Source organism: Lepidochelys kempii, chromosome 11 (genome assembly GCF_965140285.1).
Source record: "Lepidochelys kempii isolate rLepKem1 chromosome 11, rLepKem1.hap1, whole genome shotgun sequence".
NCBI classification, from domain to species: domain Eukaryota; kingdom Metazoa; phylum Chordata; order Testudines; family Cheloniidae; genus Lepidochelys; species Lepidochelys kempii.
The window spans coordinates 25,897,411-25,917,555 of record NC_136390.1 but is presented as its reverse complement, the minus strand read 5'-3'; the positions used below and the strand labels follow the sequence as shown (position 1 = coordinate 25,917,555).

Below are 20,145 nucleotides of genomic sequence, written 5' to 3'. Positions count from 1 at the left end.
AAGCTGCCACCAGCCTCAGTGGGAGCTTCTAGGTGCTCAGAAATTTTGACAATCAAGTAATATGTCTGAATAATGGTTTAGGGTCCAGTGAGAGCTGGACTTCTAAGTAAATGCTTTTAAAATTCTACCCCAGGAGTATAACTTAGGCACTAGTTTGAATACTTTACTTTAAATCATTCAATAATAAGCAGCACTTTTAAAATAAACTTTAAGGCACTAGAAGGGAAAATTTAAAAAATATGAATGATTAAAGTTTGTCACTTCAATGGAAGATGGAAGTGTTCAGCCTCTCTGAAAATATGTTCAACTGCAGTACAAGCTGTGTTATCTGGCATTTTATCAACTGGAAAGCTCTATAAACCAGTATTTCTGATCTGGTTTATAGAGAAAAGTCTGGTTTATAGTCCGGTTGGTGTTGGTCCAGGAGGCTCCCTACCTCGCTCCTCAGAAGCGGCGACATGTCCCTGCTGCTCCTAGGTGGAGGAACAGCCACAAGGGGTTCACAGTGTGGGAGGGGGTGTAGGACACGGGCTCTGGGAGAGCGTTTGAGTGCAGAAGGGGACTCTGGGCAGGTACGCGAGAGAGGGTGGGGGGTGCCAGATCCGGGTGGCGCTCACTTCAGGCGGCTCCTTGCAAGCAGTGACCAGTCCCTGCTGCTTCTAGGCAGACGCATGGCTAGGTGGCTGTGTGTGCTGCCCTGGGGTAGTGCCTGGGGGTAGAGGTGTGGCTAGATAGAAATTCCTGGAACCAGTGCTCAGGGCAGGAGCAGAGACAGCACACAGAGCCACCTAGTTGCGCCTCTGCCTAGGAGCAGCAGGGACAAGTCACCACTTGTGGGAAGCCACTCCAGGTCAGCACCCCGCACTCCTTCCCACACCCGAGCTCCCTCCCGCACCCAAACTTCCTCCCAGAGGCCATGCCCTGTGCCCTAACCCCCAGCCCTGAACCCCTCCCACACCCAAACTCCCTCCCACTTAGTTAACAGGAATTTTTTTTTTTAAACTTACTGGCACCCTCCATTCTTCCAACATGCCAGATAAAAGTATTTAACTACAGTAAAAGCTTTGTTAACAAATTTAAGTGGGAACTGTAGGCACCTAAAATCCAAAAATTCTGGTTTATAATAAATATAGTGAACAACGTATGTTTGGTATCCTGCAATGTGTCTCCTAACTAGCCACTTTTTTGGTAAACGTAGTTTAAAGCTTTATACATAAGATAGTTAAAATTTTCTCACCTATCATAACAGTTGATATCATCCAGCCAACAACCTTGTTTCACAATATCAATTGATCCAGAAATATTCTTCCATGTAGCGAAGCAGTGTCGTCTTTTATCTTTATCACCATAACAAGGTTCAATGCCACTGCGATTTGTTTTATCCTTTTCCCAATTAGCATTATAGTAGATGCATTCCTGTGTTTCCGATCTGCCTAGTATGGCACCTATTTGGAATTAAAAATAATTTAATGTTAAACCACTGGATTCTGAAGGCTGAAGCACATTTGAACATTAAAAATCAGGCTCCATATAAGTTCCTTATATTGATTCCATTATTAATATTCAAGTTCTATTCTCATTAATTGTTTTTATATTTAAAGTTAGCATGCATTCTAAACAGGTGCTGAAACAAAACAATAGCTAAAACAAATGGTCTTCTGTTAAATTTCATTATATAGCCTGAACGCATAGCTTGTCAAGATTTGTAGAAAAGCTGGATAATATTTCTTACCAAATAAGGGACAAATTTTGGCACAGCTTCTCATTACATGGCTGTAACCAAAGATTTTATTGGCTAAAGGACAGAGCTTAGTCAGTAAGTATTAGTCAAATAATGGTGGTCTTAAATTCCAAAGCAGCATTAGTTAGCAGAATTTACCCAGTTTTCAAAGGCTGCCTCACTTCCTTGTCTTGTGTTGCGTCACATGTAAAGAAAACGACGGCAATTCATTTCATTTCATCTTAAAATTATTCAAATCAAGCTAAGACCAAATGGCTATTCAGTTTCACCCACACCCTCTCTCTGAGGTAGTCAACTTTAACACTGACCACTAAGTGCAGACAGACACTTCACAATGAACACCCTTTATATCATTCTGCTCTGTCAAGGGAGGGATTAAAGAAGAGGTGGGCAAACTATGACCCTCCTGCCCAGCCCCTGAGCTCCTGGCCCGGAAGGCTAGTCCCTGGCCCCTCCAATGTTGTTCCCCCTCCCCCGCAGCCTCAGCGCACCAAGCTGCCGGCGCAAAGCTCTGGGTGGCCGGGCGGTGCAGTTGCAGAACCGCAACCTGACCTGGTGCTCCAGGCAGCACGGTAAGGGGGCAGGGGGTATGTGGATAGGGGTCGGGGCGGTCAGAGGGCAGGGAACAGGAGGGTGTCAAGAAGGAGAGGAGGGGTTGGATGGGGTGGCAGGGGGAAGTCAGGGGACAGGGAGAAGGGGTGGTTGGATGGGGCAGGGGTTCCGGGGGGCAAGTCAGGAATGGGGAGTGGGGGGGGTTGGATGGGGTGGCAGTCAGGGGTGGGAGGTCCAGGGGTGGTCAGGGAGCAGGATGGTGGTGGTGGGGCAGGAGTCCCGGAGGAGGGGGGGCGGCCTCAGGGAGCGAGAAGCGGGGGGGTGAGGGGGAGGGGTTGGATAGGAGGCGGGGGCCGGGCCAGGCCTGGCTGTTTGAGAAGACACAGCTTCCCCTAACCAGCCCTCCATGCGATTTTGGAAACCTGATGTGGCCCTCAGGCCAAAAAGTTTGCCCGCCCCTGGATTAAAGTATAGGTACTGTAGGCCTTTGCCTAAAACCACCCCCTCCATCTCCTAGGGTCATGTGATTACTTCATTAGCTCAGCTCTTAAAAAAAGTTTCTAACCCTTGCAGTTGTGAAGAAAAGCTTGAAAAAATAACCCAACTAATGGCATAGAGTTCACCTACATTTGAGCTAAGAGGTATGCTTCCTAGCTCATGTAGATGTCCCCATGCTAGTTCTGCTCCAGCAAGCACACTAAAAATAGCAGTATATCCATGGTAGCATAGGCAGCAGCTCAGGCTAGCTGCCTAAGTATGTACCCAGGGGTTGCAGGCTGATGTTTAACTTAGTTTTCAAGATACTGTTAAACTCTTAGACAGGAACCTCACATGGTTTGAATGTGGGTAGGATTCCCATCTCTTTGTCTGTCTACAGGAAATTAAATACCAGAAATGGGTGGCAAAGCGTTGGCTTTGGGGGCAAAGTCAAATAAGCTGTTTAGGAAATAATTTTCAGTGTGACCCAGACAAATCTAAAGTTTCCAGAAGTCAAACTTCCTGATATCTTAAAAAATCCCAACCAACAGTTTTCACCTCAGATGTGAAGCTATGCTTGCCTCTTATGAATCAAAAAGGTACTATTCTCCATATGTGGTTAACCTTGTTCCTTCAAAATAATGGTCTTGTTATATTGTAAACCTTAAAAAGAGGTGAAATGCTTATACATAAAATCAAGGAACGCATGACTAGGTCTTCTAACTTTATAGAAACTATAAAGGTTTTGTTTGGTTTCCTTTCCAAATGATTGTCACACTCCAGAAATGTAGATTACATAGCACAAGGGGGAAAGACTATTTAAAGCTGGTCTATGCTAATCATTTACAAGACTGCATGCATGTTGTGTTCAGTACCTGCCTGAAACATCTGTGGTAGTTACCCTTATGTAAATAATCAACAATTCATAGTTGAATTAATTTGCCCAGAACCACAATCTATTGATTGGTTGAGATCTGAGAAATACTGTCCAAGATAGAAACAGAACTGAAAAGAATTTAAGAGGTAAATTAATAAGCTAGAGCTTTCTGGACTCAAAAAAGAGGTTATCCTAATTATATTACTTTCCAGTACTGGTCTATTACACTTACCAAATGGGCAAATCTAATTTGTTGGATTTCAGCTTTAAGAAAAAACTAACTAACTGGTACCTCAGCAAGTTAATACAATTGATCCTCAGTTCACGCCTACCCTTACCCAACAATAACTGTTGATGAGAGGTTGAAGGGGAACACACACACACACACACACACTTTTCAAAAGAGCCATATCTCTCAGCATGTTTCCTGTGCCTCCTCATGCTTTTTGCGTGAAGGCATAAGTGGCCACAACCCTCTCTCAGTTCCCTAACAAGTCAAAGTCCAGAGGAGATGAGAACTCCAAAAACCACAGATGAAAGTTGGGTTGAAGGGTCCACCCTGAAAGAATAATAGTTACTGAAGGGTAAGAAACCCCTCTCACTGAGTGAGAGAGAGTTTGGATTCCACTGTAGGTGACCGGCAAGCAGTATCCCCTCAGGATGATGAGAGTGAGGAGTTTTGGCAGCATCAGTTGAACAATGATTGTAATATTTTCTTCCACTGGTTTTCAGTCAGCTTCCAGTGCAGTTTAAGAGCCTTAGTCCTAATTTTAAAGGTTTCGGAATAGCAGCCGCGTTAGTCTGTATTCGCAAAACAGAAAAGGAGTATTTGTGGCACCTAAGAGACTAACCAATTTATTTGAGCATGAGCTTTTGTGAGCTACAGCTCACTTCATCGGAAGATTTTAAAGTAACTAGTGCATGAATCCCCAGCTATATCCAAGACTCATTGATCTACTGAACACCAACCATTACAGCCACACTTAGGGACTATATATATATATTTATCTCAAAGTCCACGATGAAACATGCGAAAGTTGGGAACAAAACAAACATTCTCTGTTCCATAGCTAGAGCCTCTCACCAATCTTCCAGAAGAGATCAGGGAAATCTATCTTTAGGAAATGCTGCAATGCCTTCTTCTTTGCAAAGGCCTGCCACCGTAAGTGACACAATTCAACCCCTCCCCCCCAAAAAAAACCCCAACAAAAAACACCACGTACCCCAAGCAGAGTTCTGACCCCAAAAAAGGAGGACATGCCAGAGGCTCCATGAAGTTCACCATGGAATTTGCTATTGATTTTACATGGAAGGCACTCGGATACTATTGAGATGGGTGGCAGTATAAGACCGTAAGATAATAATGTTTCAGAGCAAAATGATGACAGCAATGGTAACAGAACCCAGATTTTTTTTTTTTTACACGAAATTCCATGCTTTGTTTACTTTCATACACTGTGTAAAAAATGGGAACTAGAATCTTTTACATTCCCCTGAAATAGAATAAACTGAGCTTCATAAACTAATTACTCTCAAATGATCTGACTATTAAGTGGACAAACAAGCATGATGAGAGCAAAAAATCCACAAATATTAGGAGCAATGACTCTCTGGATATAGTCTTCCTGAAGCAGAAATAAAAAAGTTAGCCTACCTAAGAGACCAGAAAGGAACTGATTGATTAGGTGTTTTGCTACATTCTTGAGGACTTCCTAGTACTGGTTGGTAGCTGCTGTTTTAGCATTCTGAGCTCATGAACTGTACATAAGTACTTAAACTGGCAACTCTAATTCAGGTAGTTCCTGAGCATTACATAGGTATTTGGGATATATTTTGTAGAGAAGACCTTCAAGTTTTAAAAGTTTTCTTTTAATTGAAGTCATTTCCCAGTCTTCAGATTAAATGAATAAATAAGAATTAGAGTAAAAACCTAGCATAGTCACATAAAAGTACTCTAAAATAGAGGACCTTATCAACTCCTTTTCCATGCAACCACGTGCTGCCATGTGTGAAAATATCCAAAATTCTTTCAGCCTTCAACAGGATGTACTTCTTGAAACTAAGTTCCTTTTACCACCATTTGCAATTGTGTTAAACAAAAACATTACCAGACATTTCTCCTGTTTCATCATCAAATCAATCTGTACACCACAAGTTCCAACATAAATCACTAACAGATATTTCTCATGTTCAGTGTTAAAAAAATAAAATAAAATTTGAAAATGTGATTCACTTCCCTACACATACAAACAACAATATGACACACACAAGTGATGGACACTCTTATCACTCTCTCCAGACAGTCTCTGGAGAAGAAACTTGCACATGGGTGAACATTTCAGAATTTCATCATCTCTCAACCACCAACAGAAGGTGAATAGCAGCTTTTTACAGCCCAATGCCTACAATGGAAACAGAGTAGGAAGATGTGAGGAGTTAGACTGAATACTTCAGTGTGATCCTTACAGACACAGAAGATGAAAAATGAAGACATTATAAATTGATTTGGAGTGCACAGCACATGATTCAGACAAAATTCTCCAGCAACACAATAAGTATGCACTGTAGAAGAAACACTAGAGCTGGTTATTAATGAATCAATACAATATTCCTCTTTGCAAGACTGTGTGTGGGAACATTTGTTTTACAAAACATCACCACAGATCTTTCTTGTGGAAGTTCAGAATTCAGATTTTAATTGTTTTAAATAAAAGTTATAAAGATGTTGAAACTACACTTTCAACATCTTTAATGTTAAAACAACACAAACATAATTAACCAAGAAGTCCCCTCCAATATAAAACGCTGATTCAGGAAAACCTTATTTTGGATAGCACTTTGGCACATGCTTAAGTTCCACTCAAGTCAATAGGACTTATCATGCACTTAAGTGTCTTGAATAGGGATGGTCTTAAACATAGTCTAAACTGATTTCCTGATTTGGAGTCTTAAACTTGTGCAGAATCTTGCTGAAGCTAATGCTGTTAAATTCAGGATTATATTGCTTTGCTCATTCTGGTACCATATGAATGTTTAAGAGAAATAGTAGCTCAACACTTCACAAAACAGCCACTCCATATTAAACCTCTCAGTGCTCGTCCTCAGTGGAAACCTGCACACCACCTTCAAAAGAGGAGCTCGAAAACTTAAATTCATAACGCTACTAGACACTAAAAACATGGACTTGACAGTGCTTTTTTTGGCTCATTGCAGCAACTTGTAACAAACCCTGCCACCAACTAACCCTCCATCCTCTTAAGAATGCAGAGGTGTTAACTGCCCAGATCATTTTAAGGGCTCTCCTATAAACATGTGAGCCCTTGATGTTTAATCTGTCCCAGCGTTTATTTACCTTGGACACTCATTTCCTTCTCCAAACCTGGAAAAAAAAAAAATGATGAAGCTTGAAAGCGTGTCCCTTCCACCAACAGAAGTTGGTCCAATAAAATATATTACTTCACCTACCTGGTCTCTCTGTTAGAGAAACAGTCATGCCAAATTGTGCTTAGCTATATGATATCTAGTTAGGATTATGATATTCTGTGCAACTCCATTAGGTACAACAAGGCTTGGCTTTACAGAGTGCAAGTCAAGGAAGAATTTGGCCTATCTGAAGAAAAAAAAGTTACTTTATTCAACTACTAGACTGTCTTTGTTTACTTAACCTTACAGGAGAGTCCTGAAATACAGTTTAACCCAAACAAACAAACCACACACACCAATGAACAGCTTTTATGCTCTAATTTCAATGTGTTAATACCGTAAAAAATATTTTACCACGATTCTATGAAAATGAAAGCTTCCCAGGAAACTTAGATGTGTGTGGAGAGACTAAAAAAGTTCCACCTGATTCTCTCCCTCAAAAAAAAAAAAAAATTACATCAAAATTGGACTAATTTTCTTATTACACTGAGGTCCAAATTATTTTATCATTTTTCTGGGCTGACCAACTAGGCAAGTTATTTATTTCTCCTCTAATATGGAACACTTACACAAAAGTTTATGAATATACAGTGTTCCTCTACAAACAAAAGGCTTGGGAATTGAACTATTTACTAAAACCAGAGAAATACCAGCTTCCTGTTTATTGAGAGAGCATTAAGCTCTATCATATTACCCATCCCACACAAGTTTCTATTTCCTACTCATGGGAGAATTCTGCGCCAATGCGCATGTGCAGAATTCATGTATCAAGCAGAATTTTTTTTTTTGGCAGAAAATACATTCTGCTCCAGAAGTGCTGCAATTCTGTCTTTCGCCTACCAGAGGTCACTGTGATGCCAGAACAGCCAAAGGCATGAATGTAGCAGGCTGTTCTGGTGCCAGAGTGGCCTCTGGCGGGCAAAAGGCAGAACTGCAGCACCTCAGGGGCACAATGTATTTTCTGTGCTCATGCAGTGGCACAGAATTCCCCCCAGGAATAGATGCAGGGACAGGGCAGATGTGCCTGACTGAATGGGAAAGGCTTGTGATCAACCAGGTTCTGCATGGGGGAGACTCCCTATCCTGCCCCTCCCCACCAAAAAAAACAAAAACAAAAAACAAAACAAAACCGCTGTTCCATACTTCTTCCCCACCCCTGCACTCAGCAACCCTCCAGGTTCAGTCCAGGCTCCTTCCCTCTCCCTCAATGCCTCTGTCAAGGTTCCTTCCCCACTCTGAACTCTAGGGTACAGATGTGGGGACCTGCATGAAAACCTCCTAAGCTTACTTTTACCAGCTTAGGTTAAAACTTCCCCAAGGTACAAATTATTTTACCCTTTGCCCTTGGACTTCCACTGCCACCACCAAACGTTTATCTGGGTTATTTATTAGGAAAGCGTTGTTTGGAAACATCTTCCCCCTAAAATCCTCCCAACCCTTGCACCCCACTTCCTGGGGAAGGTTTGGTAAAAATCCTCACCAATTTGCATAGATGACCACAGACCCAAACCCTTGGATCTTAAGAACAATGAAAAAGCATTCAGTTTCTGAAAAGAAGGATTTTAATAGAAGTAAAAAGTAAAAAAGAATCACCTCTGTAAAATCAGGATGGTAAATACCTTACAGGGTAATCAGACTCAAAACATAGAGAATCCCTCTAGGCAAAACCTTAAGTTACAAAAAAGACACACAGACAGAAATAGTCATTCTATTCAGCACAGCTTAATTTCTCAGCCATTTAAAGAAATCATAATCTAACGCAGATCTACCTAGATTACTAACTAAATTCTAAGACTCCATTCCTGTTCTGTCCCCGGCAAAAGCATCACACAGACAGACACAGACCCTTTGTTTTTCCTCCCTCCTCCCAGCTTTTGAAAGTATCTTGTCTCCTCATTGGTCATTTTGGTCAGGTGCCAGCGAGATTATCCTAGCTTCTTAACCCTTTACAGGTGAAAGGATTTTTCCTCCGTCCAGGAGGGATTTTAAAGGTGATTACCCTTCCTTTATATTTATGACAGCTTCCATTACCCCTGAAAGTCCCAAGCCTTTGCGCTGCTTCTGATGGGTACAGGAAATACAGTTCTGTATTGTAATTTAAAAAAGAATTACTCTAAGTTCTATATTAATATGCCTAGTAAGGAATCTATTTGTCAAAAAAAAAAAAATTAACAATACGGACCAAAAAAAGATTCTGGTACATACATACTTGCTGATAGATATTTTGAAATAAATTACCAAAATAATTGAAACTGGCATGATTATATTGTGTTATTTCGACAAATAAAATACGAAGAATTTTGCAGAATTTTAAAATATTGTGTGCAGAATTTTTAATTTTTTTGCAGCAGAATTCCCCCATGTAGTAAACATTTCCCTACAGATGTACAACAGAACCTCAAGACATCTGCTTGCAGCCTGATGTCCCACTGTTCAAAGACCTCTCCCCACCGACAAAACCTAACCCTCTTCACGGAGAACTGTGGTCTACAAACAACCTTTTACTTTTCCTTTATTGTTCATGTAGAGGGGCTGTGCTATAACAAAACAAATGAGAGAGAGGCTTATATCACAGTTCAGGTGTGGCAATCCAACAAGGCCAAAGCCTACGTTTTCTATATTTGCCCTACACGTGTGTTAAGAGGTTCAGTCACATCCCAGGGACAGGGTGCAAAGTGGTGGCACTAATGCATCACAACCACAATACAGAGGACAACCTTTCCTGCCATTTCAGCCGAAGAGCCTTGAAGAAACTGCTCCTAAGTTAACTTTTCCACCCAAACTAGGGCTCAAAGTAAGCCAACATATTATGTTTTGACACTTCTCTGGTGACCCTAGACTTTCCAGAGAGACTGGAAATAAAAGTTTCAATTCAAGCTCTTACATTGTTCCATGTACGAACAGATATAGTGCTCCCTTCCTAAATCTGCAGGGGACAGCGTCAGCCACATTCACTTCATTGAGATTAACAATACAAAACTTAATGCCGGCATTTCATTACTACAATTTTCTTGTTTGATCACTGAAGTAAAAATAGCCAGTTAAGTTTTTCTAGCATAGCTAGATATACAAGCTAAGATGCAGGCTGATACTCTGCACATTCAGTATGGCTCTCCACACACTGAGTCTCTTTTTTCTGGAATGCCAAAATAGTAATTGCTACAGACTTCAACATTATATGTAATAAATCCAAATAAATAACTTAATTCAGTATTAACGTTGCATGGTTCAACACTGAAAGCAGGCAGTACCAAAGTTCAGCACAAATGTGCAACCTTAACTCTCCTCCCTTGTTTGAATGTATTTACAATAGCCTTATCTAAATTAAATAGTCATTTATTTGTCTTAGCCATCTGTCGCATCTTGCCATACATATAGCTTGTAAGAGCTTTGGGGCAAAGATGGTCTTTTTCATTGTGTTTATATAGCATCTATCACAATGGGGCCCTGATCACTGATGGGATGTTGATGCTACTGCACTATAAACAGTGACCTATAACAATTTGATCCCACAAACTTCATACGTTGCATCTTGATATATATTTTTATTAATTTTATTCACACACTATTTTCACTGTTACAATGGTCTTGTATTAACAATTTTTGACAATTCTAAATGTGAAGTTTTAATTTCACAAGACTATTCAATGTCTTAATGTTCAAATACTAATTCTGAGTACTGAATGTTCCTTCTTAAAATTGAGAATTTGCATCCTACTGATTTTAAAGTTAAATATATTTCTAAATAAGCAGCTAACCAAAACAAAAAAAAAATTTTTTTTAAGGTGACAAAACTACATTTCCAACAGCAGTGCATTTAATGAAGCATCACCAAGAGAGAGAGTTTATATAGAGGGGTAAAATAAAATTGTTTTGTTCTGCTGGTTGGGGGACATGGACTCCATTTTCAGTCCAGGTCTCTTGCTCCCCAAAATGGAGGTAGAATATGAATTCTACAGAAGCAGAACACCAAGCCCCAATTCAGAAAGGTAATCAGATGTTAACAATTGTATTTGTTTAGCTTCTTACACCATGTGCAGTATAACTCCTTTACCCTATTAAAGCCTGAAGGCAGTGCTGCTCAGTCATCCTCAACTACAGGAATAGGGGCTAGAAAATACAATCTTGGTGATACTGGAGGAAGTGAAAGGCAAGTGGGTCAGTGGTATCAGAGCTCTGATAAACAAAACAAAAAACACACCACAAGGATAGATTACCAAAATGAGGGGGAGAAACCAAAACATCAGAGACTGAACTAGAAGTCAAATATCTTTAGGCATAGTACCAGCACATAAGGAACAAAAAAATTATAATGGCAACATTTTGAACTAATTTTTTTGGTGCATTTAAGTGACTGTTTATTACAGTGAAGTTACACTTAAAGTATCTAAACAGAGCTGAATGTTCAACTCAAGGTTTTTGGGAGGCAGAAGACTATTTTTTGCTGCTTGCTGAACATGTAAAACATAAAAGCTCTCCTAAATAGCAGTTTTTACTAGGACAATTGCCCTCACACATACATAAATATAATAAAATATATATAAAATCAGAGTTAAGAATTTTCTGAGGTTAAAAATGGAACATGATAAATGTAGTACAACTGTTTTAATTAAGGATCAAAGCTGTAACAGAATGCAGACAGACAGTCTAGACTGTCTACTTCAGAAAGCCTCTGAAGCATATAAAACAACATCTGCAAAGAACATTAATCACATTTTAGTCCACAATCACCTCCTAAATCAAGAGAAACAACTTTTACTTAAAACACTGTATGTACATATGATAAGCCAATTTTTTAAATAAAAAGGTATGCTTAAGTTACTGTAATCAATGACCAATAATTATCTATGCAGACTCAAAAAAGGATAAAATATAGTTAGATTTAAAATATGCTTAATGGAACATTTAAATCTGGAAAAAGTAGTTCCCTTTGGAGATTAGGGGGTTGGAGCAAGAGATCCACTGAAAGCTACTACAAAACCATTTTTGCACTGGTCCTACAGTACAAGAATTGTTTTAACATCATAAAAAAACAGATTTACTCTCGTGAAAATAGAACACTCATATCATATAATGCAGTATGCAGCAATAGTACGGAAAAATGCACAGGTTCAATGATCCTTTTTCCAAGGCAATGTCTCTATTAAAGAGACCTCAGAATCCAGATAGCTTACCTTTAGCCAAGATGGATTGATTTTAATCGTGTTTTCCATATGTACTTTTTAATTATTTTCCTAAAGAAACATTGATTCTCATCCACTAGTAACCGCTAAAACACAATTTGCAACTAAACATAGCCTTTAGATTAAATACTATGCTTCTTTTTGCAAACCACAAGGGCTACCTTTATTTAGCAATTATACAGCAGATCTCAAAGAAAAGTAAAGAACCTGAATAAATGTATTATGGTAACTGATGTATTTCTTATTTACCAGATTAATTTTTAAACTCATGATTTGTGTCAAGTTCTATTTGTATTGATATTGAAAATGCACAAAGACAGCATTTTAAAAATTACTTAAATAAGACTATCTTAAGGGTGCAGATACATAAGAAATCAAAATATTTTGAATTTAAAGCCAACTAATTTATTAAACAAAAGGAAGCATTACCTGTAGCTAGTAAATTGAACTGATGGTGTCAAAAAAAAAAAAAAATGTCCTTCAAGATTTAAGAATGAGCCTCAAGTACACAACAATAGTTCTGGACCAGTAACAGGTGCAAGGGCCTATTCTGAAGCCAATGGTGCTGGAAACAGAGCAGCTTATCGATGCTTGTCTGAAAATTTCCTTTTATTCATCAGAAAGGCCCACAAATTAATCATGTAACTTCAACCTGTTTGCAGCACAGAGGGACAGAATCACATCTGTCCACTATTAGCATGGTGGGAGTAACCTACCCACTGCAGAACCCCTCAGATTGATTAATTCCATACCTGCTGCCACAGATATAGATTCATAGTTTAAGGCCAGAAAGAACCATTACAATAATCTAATGTGACCTCCTATACAACAGTCCAAAGAACCTTACCCATCAATTTTTGCATCAAGCCTACAACTTCTGTTGGAGCTATAGCCTATCTAATTTTATAAAGATATGCAGTCTTAACACTGCACGTAATAGAGAAAAGCCACATATCTAAGTAAGCTGTTCAAATGGTTAATTACTCTCACTGTTAAAAAAATTGCACATTATTTCTAGTCTAAATTTGTCTAGCTTTGGCTTCCAGTTATTGAATCTCATCATGCCTTTTTCTTCAAGATTAAGCAAACCATATACTACCAAGAATCTCTCACATACAGGTACTTGTAGCAGTATTCAAGCCAACTCTTAACCTTCTCTTAGATAAAGTGAATAGAGACTAAATAAGTTCAAGACATGTTTCCCATATGTCAAATAATTCTTTTAACTTTTTTCTGAACCCTTTATAGTTTGTCAGCATCCTTTTTGAAGTGTAGATATTGAAACTGGACACCCTATTTTAGTAGCAACCACACTAGTGCCCTATACAGAGATTCTACCAACTCGCTACTCCTAGTTAATATTCCCATTTATATATCCATCCTCTGAGCTACAATATCAGAGCGGGAGATCATGTTCAACTGATTATTTACTGTCTTTCTGAGTCACTTTTTTCGGGTGTAAACCCCTAATTTTACTAGTCTGCCCTACGTTGTTTGTTCATATTATATAAATAAACAGCCTTGCATTTGGCAGTATTAAAATTCATGTTTAAATGAGCCACTGTACAAAGTGATCCATGTTGGTTTGTGTAGTTGACCTGGCCACACCATTATTTACTACTCCACCAATTTGTATACTTTTTATATTTTCTTCCCTATCACTGATTAAGATGTTAAAAAGCACTGGGTCAAGAACAGATTTCTATGGGATCTCACTGCAAATACCCCCTTTAGATGAAAATTCCCTATTTTACAATTACTTGTTTTCATCTTTGGAAAAAATGGCCTTTTAAAGCATGTGTATATGTAAATTGCTGACAATATATTCTGTTTTCACATAGCAAGTGAAATGAGATTTTTATTATTTGCAGCTAGGCAGCCATCAATTTCTCTTTATCAATAAGAGGTCTAACAGAATAACTAACACACAAAGTAACATATACTTTAGAAACTCCAAGGATATTTTAATCTAGACATTAAAACAATTTTTTTTTTTAAAAGGACTTAGTTTCGTTCTTCTAAAAAGTACAACCAAACAAGATAGCTCTGTTGGAGAACATATGCTATCAATCTTTGTCCCACTTCTTAAAATGTTGCCCCAGCAAAGAGTAGGGGCAGAGGGGACAGATGTGGACCTTCCTAATGGAATTTTTCAGGTAAGCAAGAGAAATACATTTTTTTTTGTGCAGGAAAGTACACATACCCACAATGGCATTTTAAGAAACATGTGTAGGCAAGAACAATTAGATACCAATATTACATGGGCAGCTACCAGATTCCCATATATTTAGGCTACTTTAACACTTTCATTTATAAAAAGATTCTTGCTACTTTTTTTCAGAAGCTCTAACACCTAATTGCCTTGAAATAGACCCACAAAATATTTTAAAATTTTATTAATATAAAACATACCTAACTCTTATATAATGCTTTTCATCACTAGCTCTCTTTACAAAATGGATAGTCATAACATTTTCTCCCCCTTACAGATGGTGAAAAGGAAAGGACAGTGCAGTGAAGTGACTTGCCCAACATCACTCAAGAGGTCAATGGCAGAGCCAGGAATAGAACCCAGGTCTCCTTAGTCCCATTCTAGTGCTCTATCCACAAGACTACACTGCCTTTCAAATATGACAACATGAGAGCTTATGTGCAGTTTTCTTTGTCCTATGAAATTCCATTCAGGAATAGAAGAGTTCTGAACTATTAAAGTCACCATTTTCCTTCTCACTTTAGATCCTTATAATTTTGGCACTATGCTAAAGTCAACTGCACATGAAACTTAAAAAGTAAGGGCCACCCCACAGCCAAAGCAGAGGTAGCAGCAAGCTTCTGGGAACCACCACAAACACTTGTAGCATCAGGGTTGGGGGAGAGGAGAGAAGAGGAGGGGGACAGACTCCATTCCCACCCAAGCCCTGCCATATGGCCCCAAGACCTTATTCCTATTTCAGGAGATACAACAAGGTGCAGGAGTTCACCCAAGAAGGGAGGGTACTAGGCAGCAGTTAGAGGCAGTAGTGAACAAAGAAAAAAGACGACCTCTTCCTGGCAAGCGCATGGGACTAGCGGCCAATTTCTCCTGCTGCCAGAATGTATATGCACAAGGAGCAGAAGTAAGGTGGCACAGATAACCATAAAATACAGTTCCCAAACTTTTTGCCAACATGACCCAATTTTAATAATTTATTTCCTTCCCAGGACCCCAAGCAGCAATGACGACGCTATTCTGATGAGCATAATGGAGTCCTTCATACAGTGTGACCCTGCACGTGGACCGTGTGTGATGTCATGCTGTGCATTCTCCACACAGCATGACCTTGTATGTATGGTGCATGCGAGGTCAAGCTGTGTGGAGAATCCCGTTTGGTAAAGCAAAATGGCATCCCCGCGCAGTGTGACCTCATATATACCATGTGCATGAGGTCATGCTGTGTGGGACAAATTGGCATCCTCCACACACTAGGGATTGCTGCAACCACCTTTGCCGATGCAGTCACAATCCAGTTTTGGAACCTCTGCTATAAAACTATCATTTCCTAACTTATGATGCTTACCTTTGCAACCTAAATAACTCTTAATTTATGTTTAGTTATATAGAGACTTTACTCAGCTTTCTAGACATTACTACCTGCAGAATCCTTCTACCAAAGCATGCATCAAAAAGGACACCAAAATCTATCTTGTAGAATTTATTCCTACATAGATATCCTTCCCCACCAGCCACCCTCCTTTTTGCAATGGAGACTCTCTGCTCAGGATGTTGCTGTTGCCTTTAAAGAATAAGCTCTGCCTCTTGAAAAGAGGGAAACAACTCCAAAGGCCTCTAAGTTTTCAGATGGCTGGGTTGGAGCATGAGGACTTTGAAGCCTTCTGGCCCTTTGAAGCCAGGAAATTGAGGATGAAGAGATCATCAACTCTTCAGAAGGATAATGTGAGGTCTACAGCGCTGTGTGTTTGGTGCTCAAAATCTAATTTGTTAGCTAGTCCCTCTAATGCAGTGGTTCTCAAAGCCGGTCCGCCGCTTGTTCAGGGAAAGCCCCTGGCGGGCCAGACCGGTTTGTTTACCTGCCGCATCCGCAGGTTCGGCCAATCGCAGCTCCTACTGGTCGCGGTTCGCCGCTCCAGGCTAATAGGGGCTGCTGGAAGGGCGGCCAGCACATCCCTTGGCCCGCGCCGCTTCCCGCAGCCCCCATTGGCCTGGAGTGGCGAACCGCGATCGGCCGAACCTGCGGACACGAGAGATAAACAAACCGGTCCGGCCCGCCAGGGGCTTTCCCTGAACAAGCAGCGGACCAGCTTTGAGAACCACTGCTCTAATGGATACAACAGTATCACTATTCTTCACTTATCTGTAGAATAAGGACTTAACCTTGGGACATGGAAGCAACATTCTAGATATAACAGAATTCTGAGACACTTCTCACCAAGGCAGAAGTTATTGGGGAGTGGGGAGGAAGGAAAAGGCAGAGGTGTACTTTGGTGACAGCATTTAGAATTAAGTTAACATTCCAATGTTGAGTCCCGTCCTCCCCCATGCCCGCGAACCCAAGTTCTGGAGGATAGGAGAAATCAATGAAGCTACTCTAAGGAAGTGTTGAATGTACTCATGGAAATAAATCTGCCTGCTGCTTGTAGACTTAGTGCTGCTTCCTGGCCCTTCCGTGCAGAAAAAAGCTAGTATTTACATTGATGAATCTGCAAGATATGACTGACCCTGACCTTAGCTGGAAACAACGGACTCTCCTTGCATCAGGACCCAGATGAACACATACTAGGAAAGTGGCTGGTCCGTAACACGGGGAATCTCTCCTGCCAGCGCAGCTACTTGCTCCTTGAGCTCAAGTGTTAGAAGTTTTATATGATCCCAATTTCAAACTCTACCAATGGATCAAGGAGGCTGTCACTATACATGCACCCAAAAAACAAAAGGAGGCAGCCTCCTTCCTTGAGGTTAAGAAAACTTTGGCAGACTCTACCAGCTTACTTCTGTTCCTGGGGAAAGTCGGCTGGTAGAATATCCAGAACAGTGTCTTATAACACCTGTTAGGAAACCAGTGGGAGTTGGAGCAATCCCAGAAGGGGGAAGAGAAGGAAGATTTCTTTGGCTCCGATAAGGGCATCTTTTCATCATGCCAGTCTTGACCAGAAGCTTTTTGCCCTTAAGTAGGGTGACAATGAGACTATGGTTTGTTTGTAACTGCTTACTCTAGAACAGTACCCACAGAGTTCTTCTGCAAGTGAGTTTATTGGTGAGCAGGAACAAGTTTTCAGGAAAACACATTGAAAAAATCCACAAAAAGGCAGAGGTAGGCCTTGAGATTCCTCAGCACCTCTGAATCGATAGTTTACAGCTAGACAGACATGGCAAAATGTATCAAGGTAAGTCTTGACAACAGATCCAGGACTTTTGGTATATAAAGTCATCAACTGGCTTGCTCTTTGATCAGGGGAAAAGGCCTTCTGTTTCTCAAAGGAGCATTTCCTCCCTTTCCTCTAAGCTCTCAAAAAAGCTTAAAACAGCAAATGATAACTAACCATGGCCGAAGAGTAAGAACAGGAGGACTGACAAAAGGAAGATGCCTCAGTACGGACACCTTGGCACTGCTCCCTCCCTCCATCCCGCCAAAGACGACAAGGCTTTCTTCCGGCAACTCACAGAAGTTACTAGATCGCAGGCCCTGGTTCTCATGGGAGACTTCAAATCACCCTGATAACTGCTGGGAGAGCAATACAGCGGTGCACAGACAATCCGGGAAGTTTTTGGAAAGGGTAGGGGACAATTTCCTGGTGCAAGTGCTGGAGGAACCAACTAGGGGCAGACCTCTTCTTGACCTGCTGCTCACAAACCAGGAAGAATTAGTAGGGGAAGCAAAAGTGGATGGGAACCTGGGAGGCAGTGACCATGAGATGGTCGAGTTCAGGATCCTGACACAGGGAAGAAAGGAGAGCAGCAGAATACGGACCCTGGACTTCAGAAAAGCAGTTTGACTCCCTCAGGGAACTGATGGGCAGGATCCCCTGGGAGAATAACATGAGGGGGAAAGGAGTCCAGGAGAGCTGGCTGTATTTTAAAGAAGCGGGTCCACGCATTCCTAGGCGTGGTAGGCTACTACCGACCGTTTATTCCCCACTTCGCCACTAGGGCAAGTCCCCTAACGGACCTGGTGAAGTTTCGAGGTCCAGACATGGTAAAGTGGACTGACGCAGCAGAGGAGACATTTACAAACCTTCAGACGGCCCTCTGTAATGACGGAGGGCAACAAAAATGATTAGGGGTCTGGAACACATGACTTATGAGGAGAGGCTGAGGGAACTGGGATTGTTTAGTCTACAGAGGAGAAGAATGAGGGGGAATTTGATAGTTGCTTTCAACTACCTGAAAGGGGGTTCCAAGGAGGATGGATCTAGACTATTCTCAGTGGTAGCGGATGACAGGACAAGGAGTAATGGTCTCAAGTTGCAGTGGGGGAGGTTGAGGTTGGATATTAGGAAAAGCTTTTTCACTAGGAAGGTGGTGAAACACTGGAATGCGTTACCTAGGGAGGCCGTGGAATCTCCTTCCTTAGAGGTTTTTAAGGTCAGGCTTGACAAAGCCCTGGCTGGGATGATTTAATTGGGGATCGGTCCTGCTTTGAGCAGGGGGTTGGACTAGATGACCTCCTGAGGTCCCTTCCAACCCTGATATTCTATGGTTCTATGATTCTTTTGGCCCAATCCTTGAATTTGTCTAGGGCCCTCTGTATCCTATCCCTGTCCTCCAGCGTATCTACCTCTCCTCCCAGTTCAGTGTCATCTGCAAACTTGCTGAGGATGCAATCCACACCATCCTCCAGATCATTAATGAAGATTAAAACTGGCCTGAGGACCGACCCTTGGGGCATTCCACTTGATACCGACTACCAACTAGACATGGAGCCATTGATCACTATCCGTTGAGCCCGACAATCTAGCCAACTTTCTACCCACCTTATAGTGCATTCATCCAGCCCACACTTCTTTAATTTGCTGACAAGAATACTGTGGGAGACCATGTCAAAAGCTTTGCTAAAGTCAAGGAAAAACACATCCACTGCTTTCCCTTCATCCACAGACCCAGTTATCTCATCATAGAAGGCAATTAGATTAGTCAAACATGACTTGCCCTTGGTGAATCCATGCTGACTGTTCCTGATCACTTTCCTCTCCTCTAAGTGCTTCAGAATTGATTCCTTGAGGACCTGCTCCCTGATTTTTCCAGGGACTGAGGTGAGGCTGACTGGCCTGTAGTTTCCAGGATCCTCCTTCTTCCCTTTTTTAAAAGATGGGCACTACATGAGCCTTTTTCCAGTCATCCAGGACTTCCCCGGATTGCCACGAGTTTTCAAAGATCATGGCAATGGCTCTTGAATCACATCCGCCAACTCCTTTAGCACTCTCGGATGCAGCACATCTGGCCCCATGGACTTGTGCACGTCCAGCTTTTCTAAATAGTCCCTAACCACCTCTTTCTCCACAGAGGGCTGGTCACCTCCTCCCCATGCTGTGCTGCCCAGTGCAGTAGTCTGGGAGCTGACCTTGTTCGTGAAGACAGAGGCAAAAAAAGCACTGAGTACATTAGCTTTTTCCACATCCTCTGTCACTGGGTTGCCTCTCTCATTCAGTAAGGGGCCCACGCTTTCCTTGACTTTCTTCTTGTTGCCAACATACCTGAAGAAACCCTTCTTGTTACTCTTGACATCTCTTGATAGCTGCAACTCCAGATGTGATTTGGCCTTCCTGATTTCACTCCTGCATGCCCGAGAAATATTTTTATACTCCTCCCTGGTCATCTGTCCAATCTTCCACTTCTTGTAAGCTTCTTTTTTGTGTTCAAGATCAGCAAGGATTTCACTGTTAAGCCAAGCTGGTTG

The 20,145-nt window shown here is 41.2% G+C and overlaps 1 protein-coding gene across 3 annotated transcripts in view; it reads right to left on the bottom strand.

The window, feature by feature from the left end:
- ACVR2A (activin A receptor type 2A) overlaps positions 1 to 20,145 on the bottom strand; it is a 116,963-nt gene that overhangs the window by 62,260 nt on the left and 34,558 nt on the right. For all 3 annotated transcript variants that reach the window (XM_073305432.1, XM_073305430.1, XM_073305431.2), the window contains exon 2: positions 1,238 to 1,445. In XM_073305432.1, the coding sequence (XP_073161533.1) occupies positions 1,238 to 1,445 (208 nt within the window). The remainder of the gene's footprint in view (positions 1 to 1,237; positions 1,446 to 20,145) is intronic.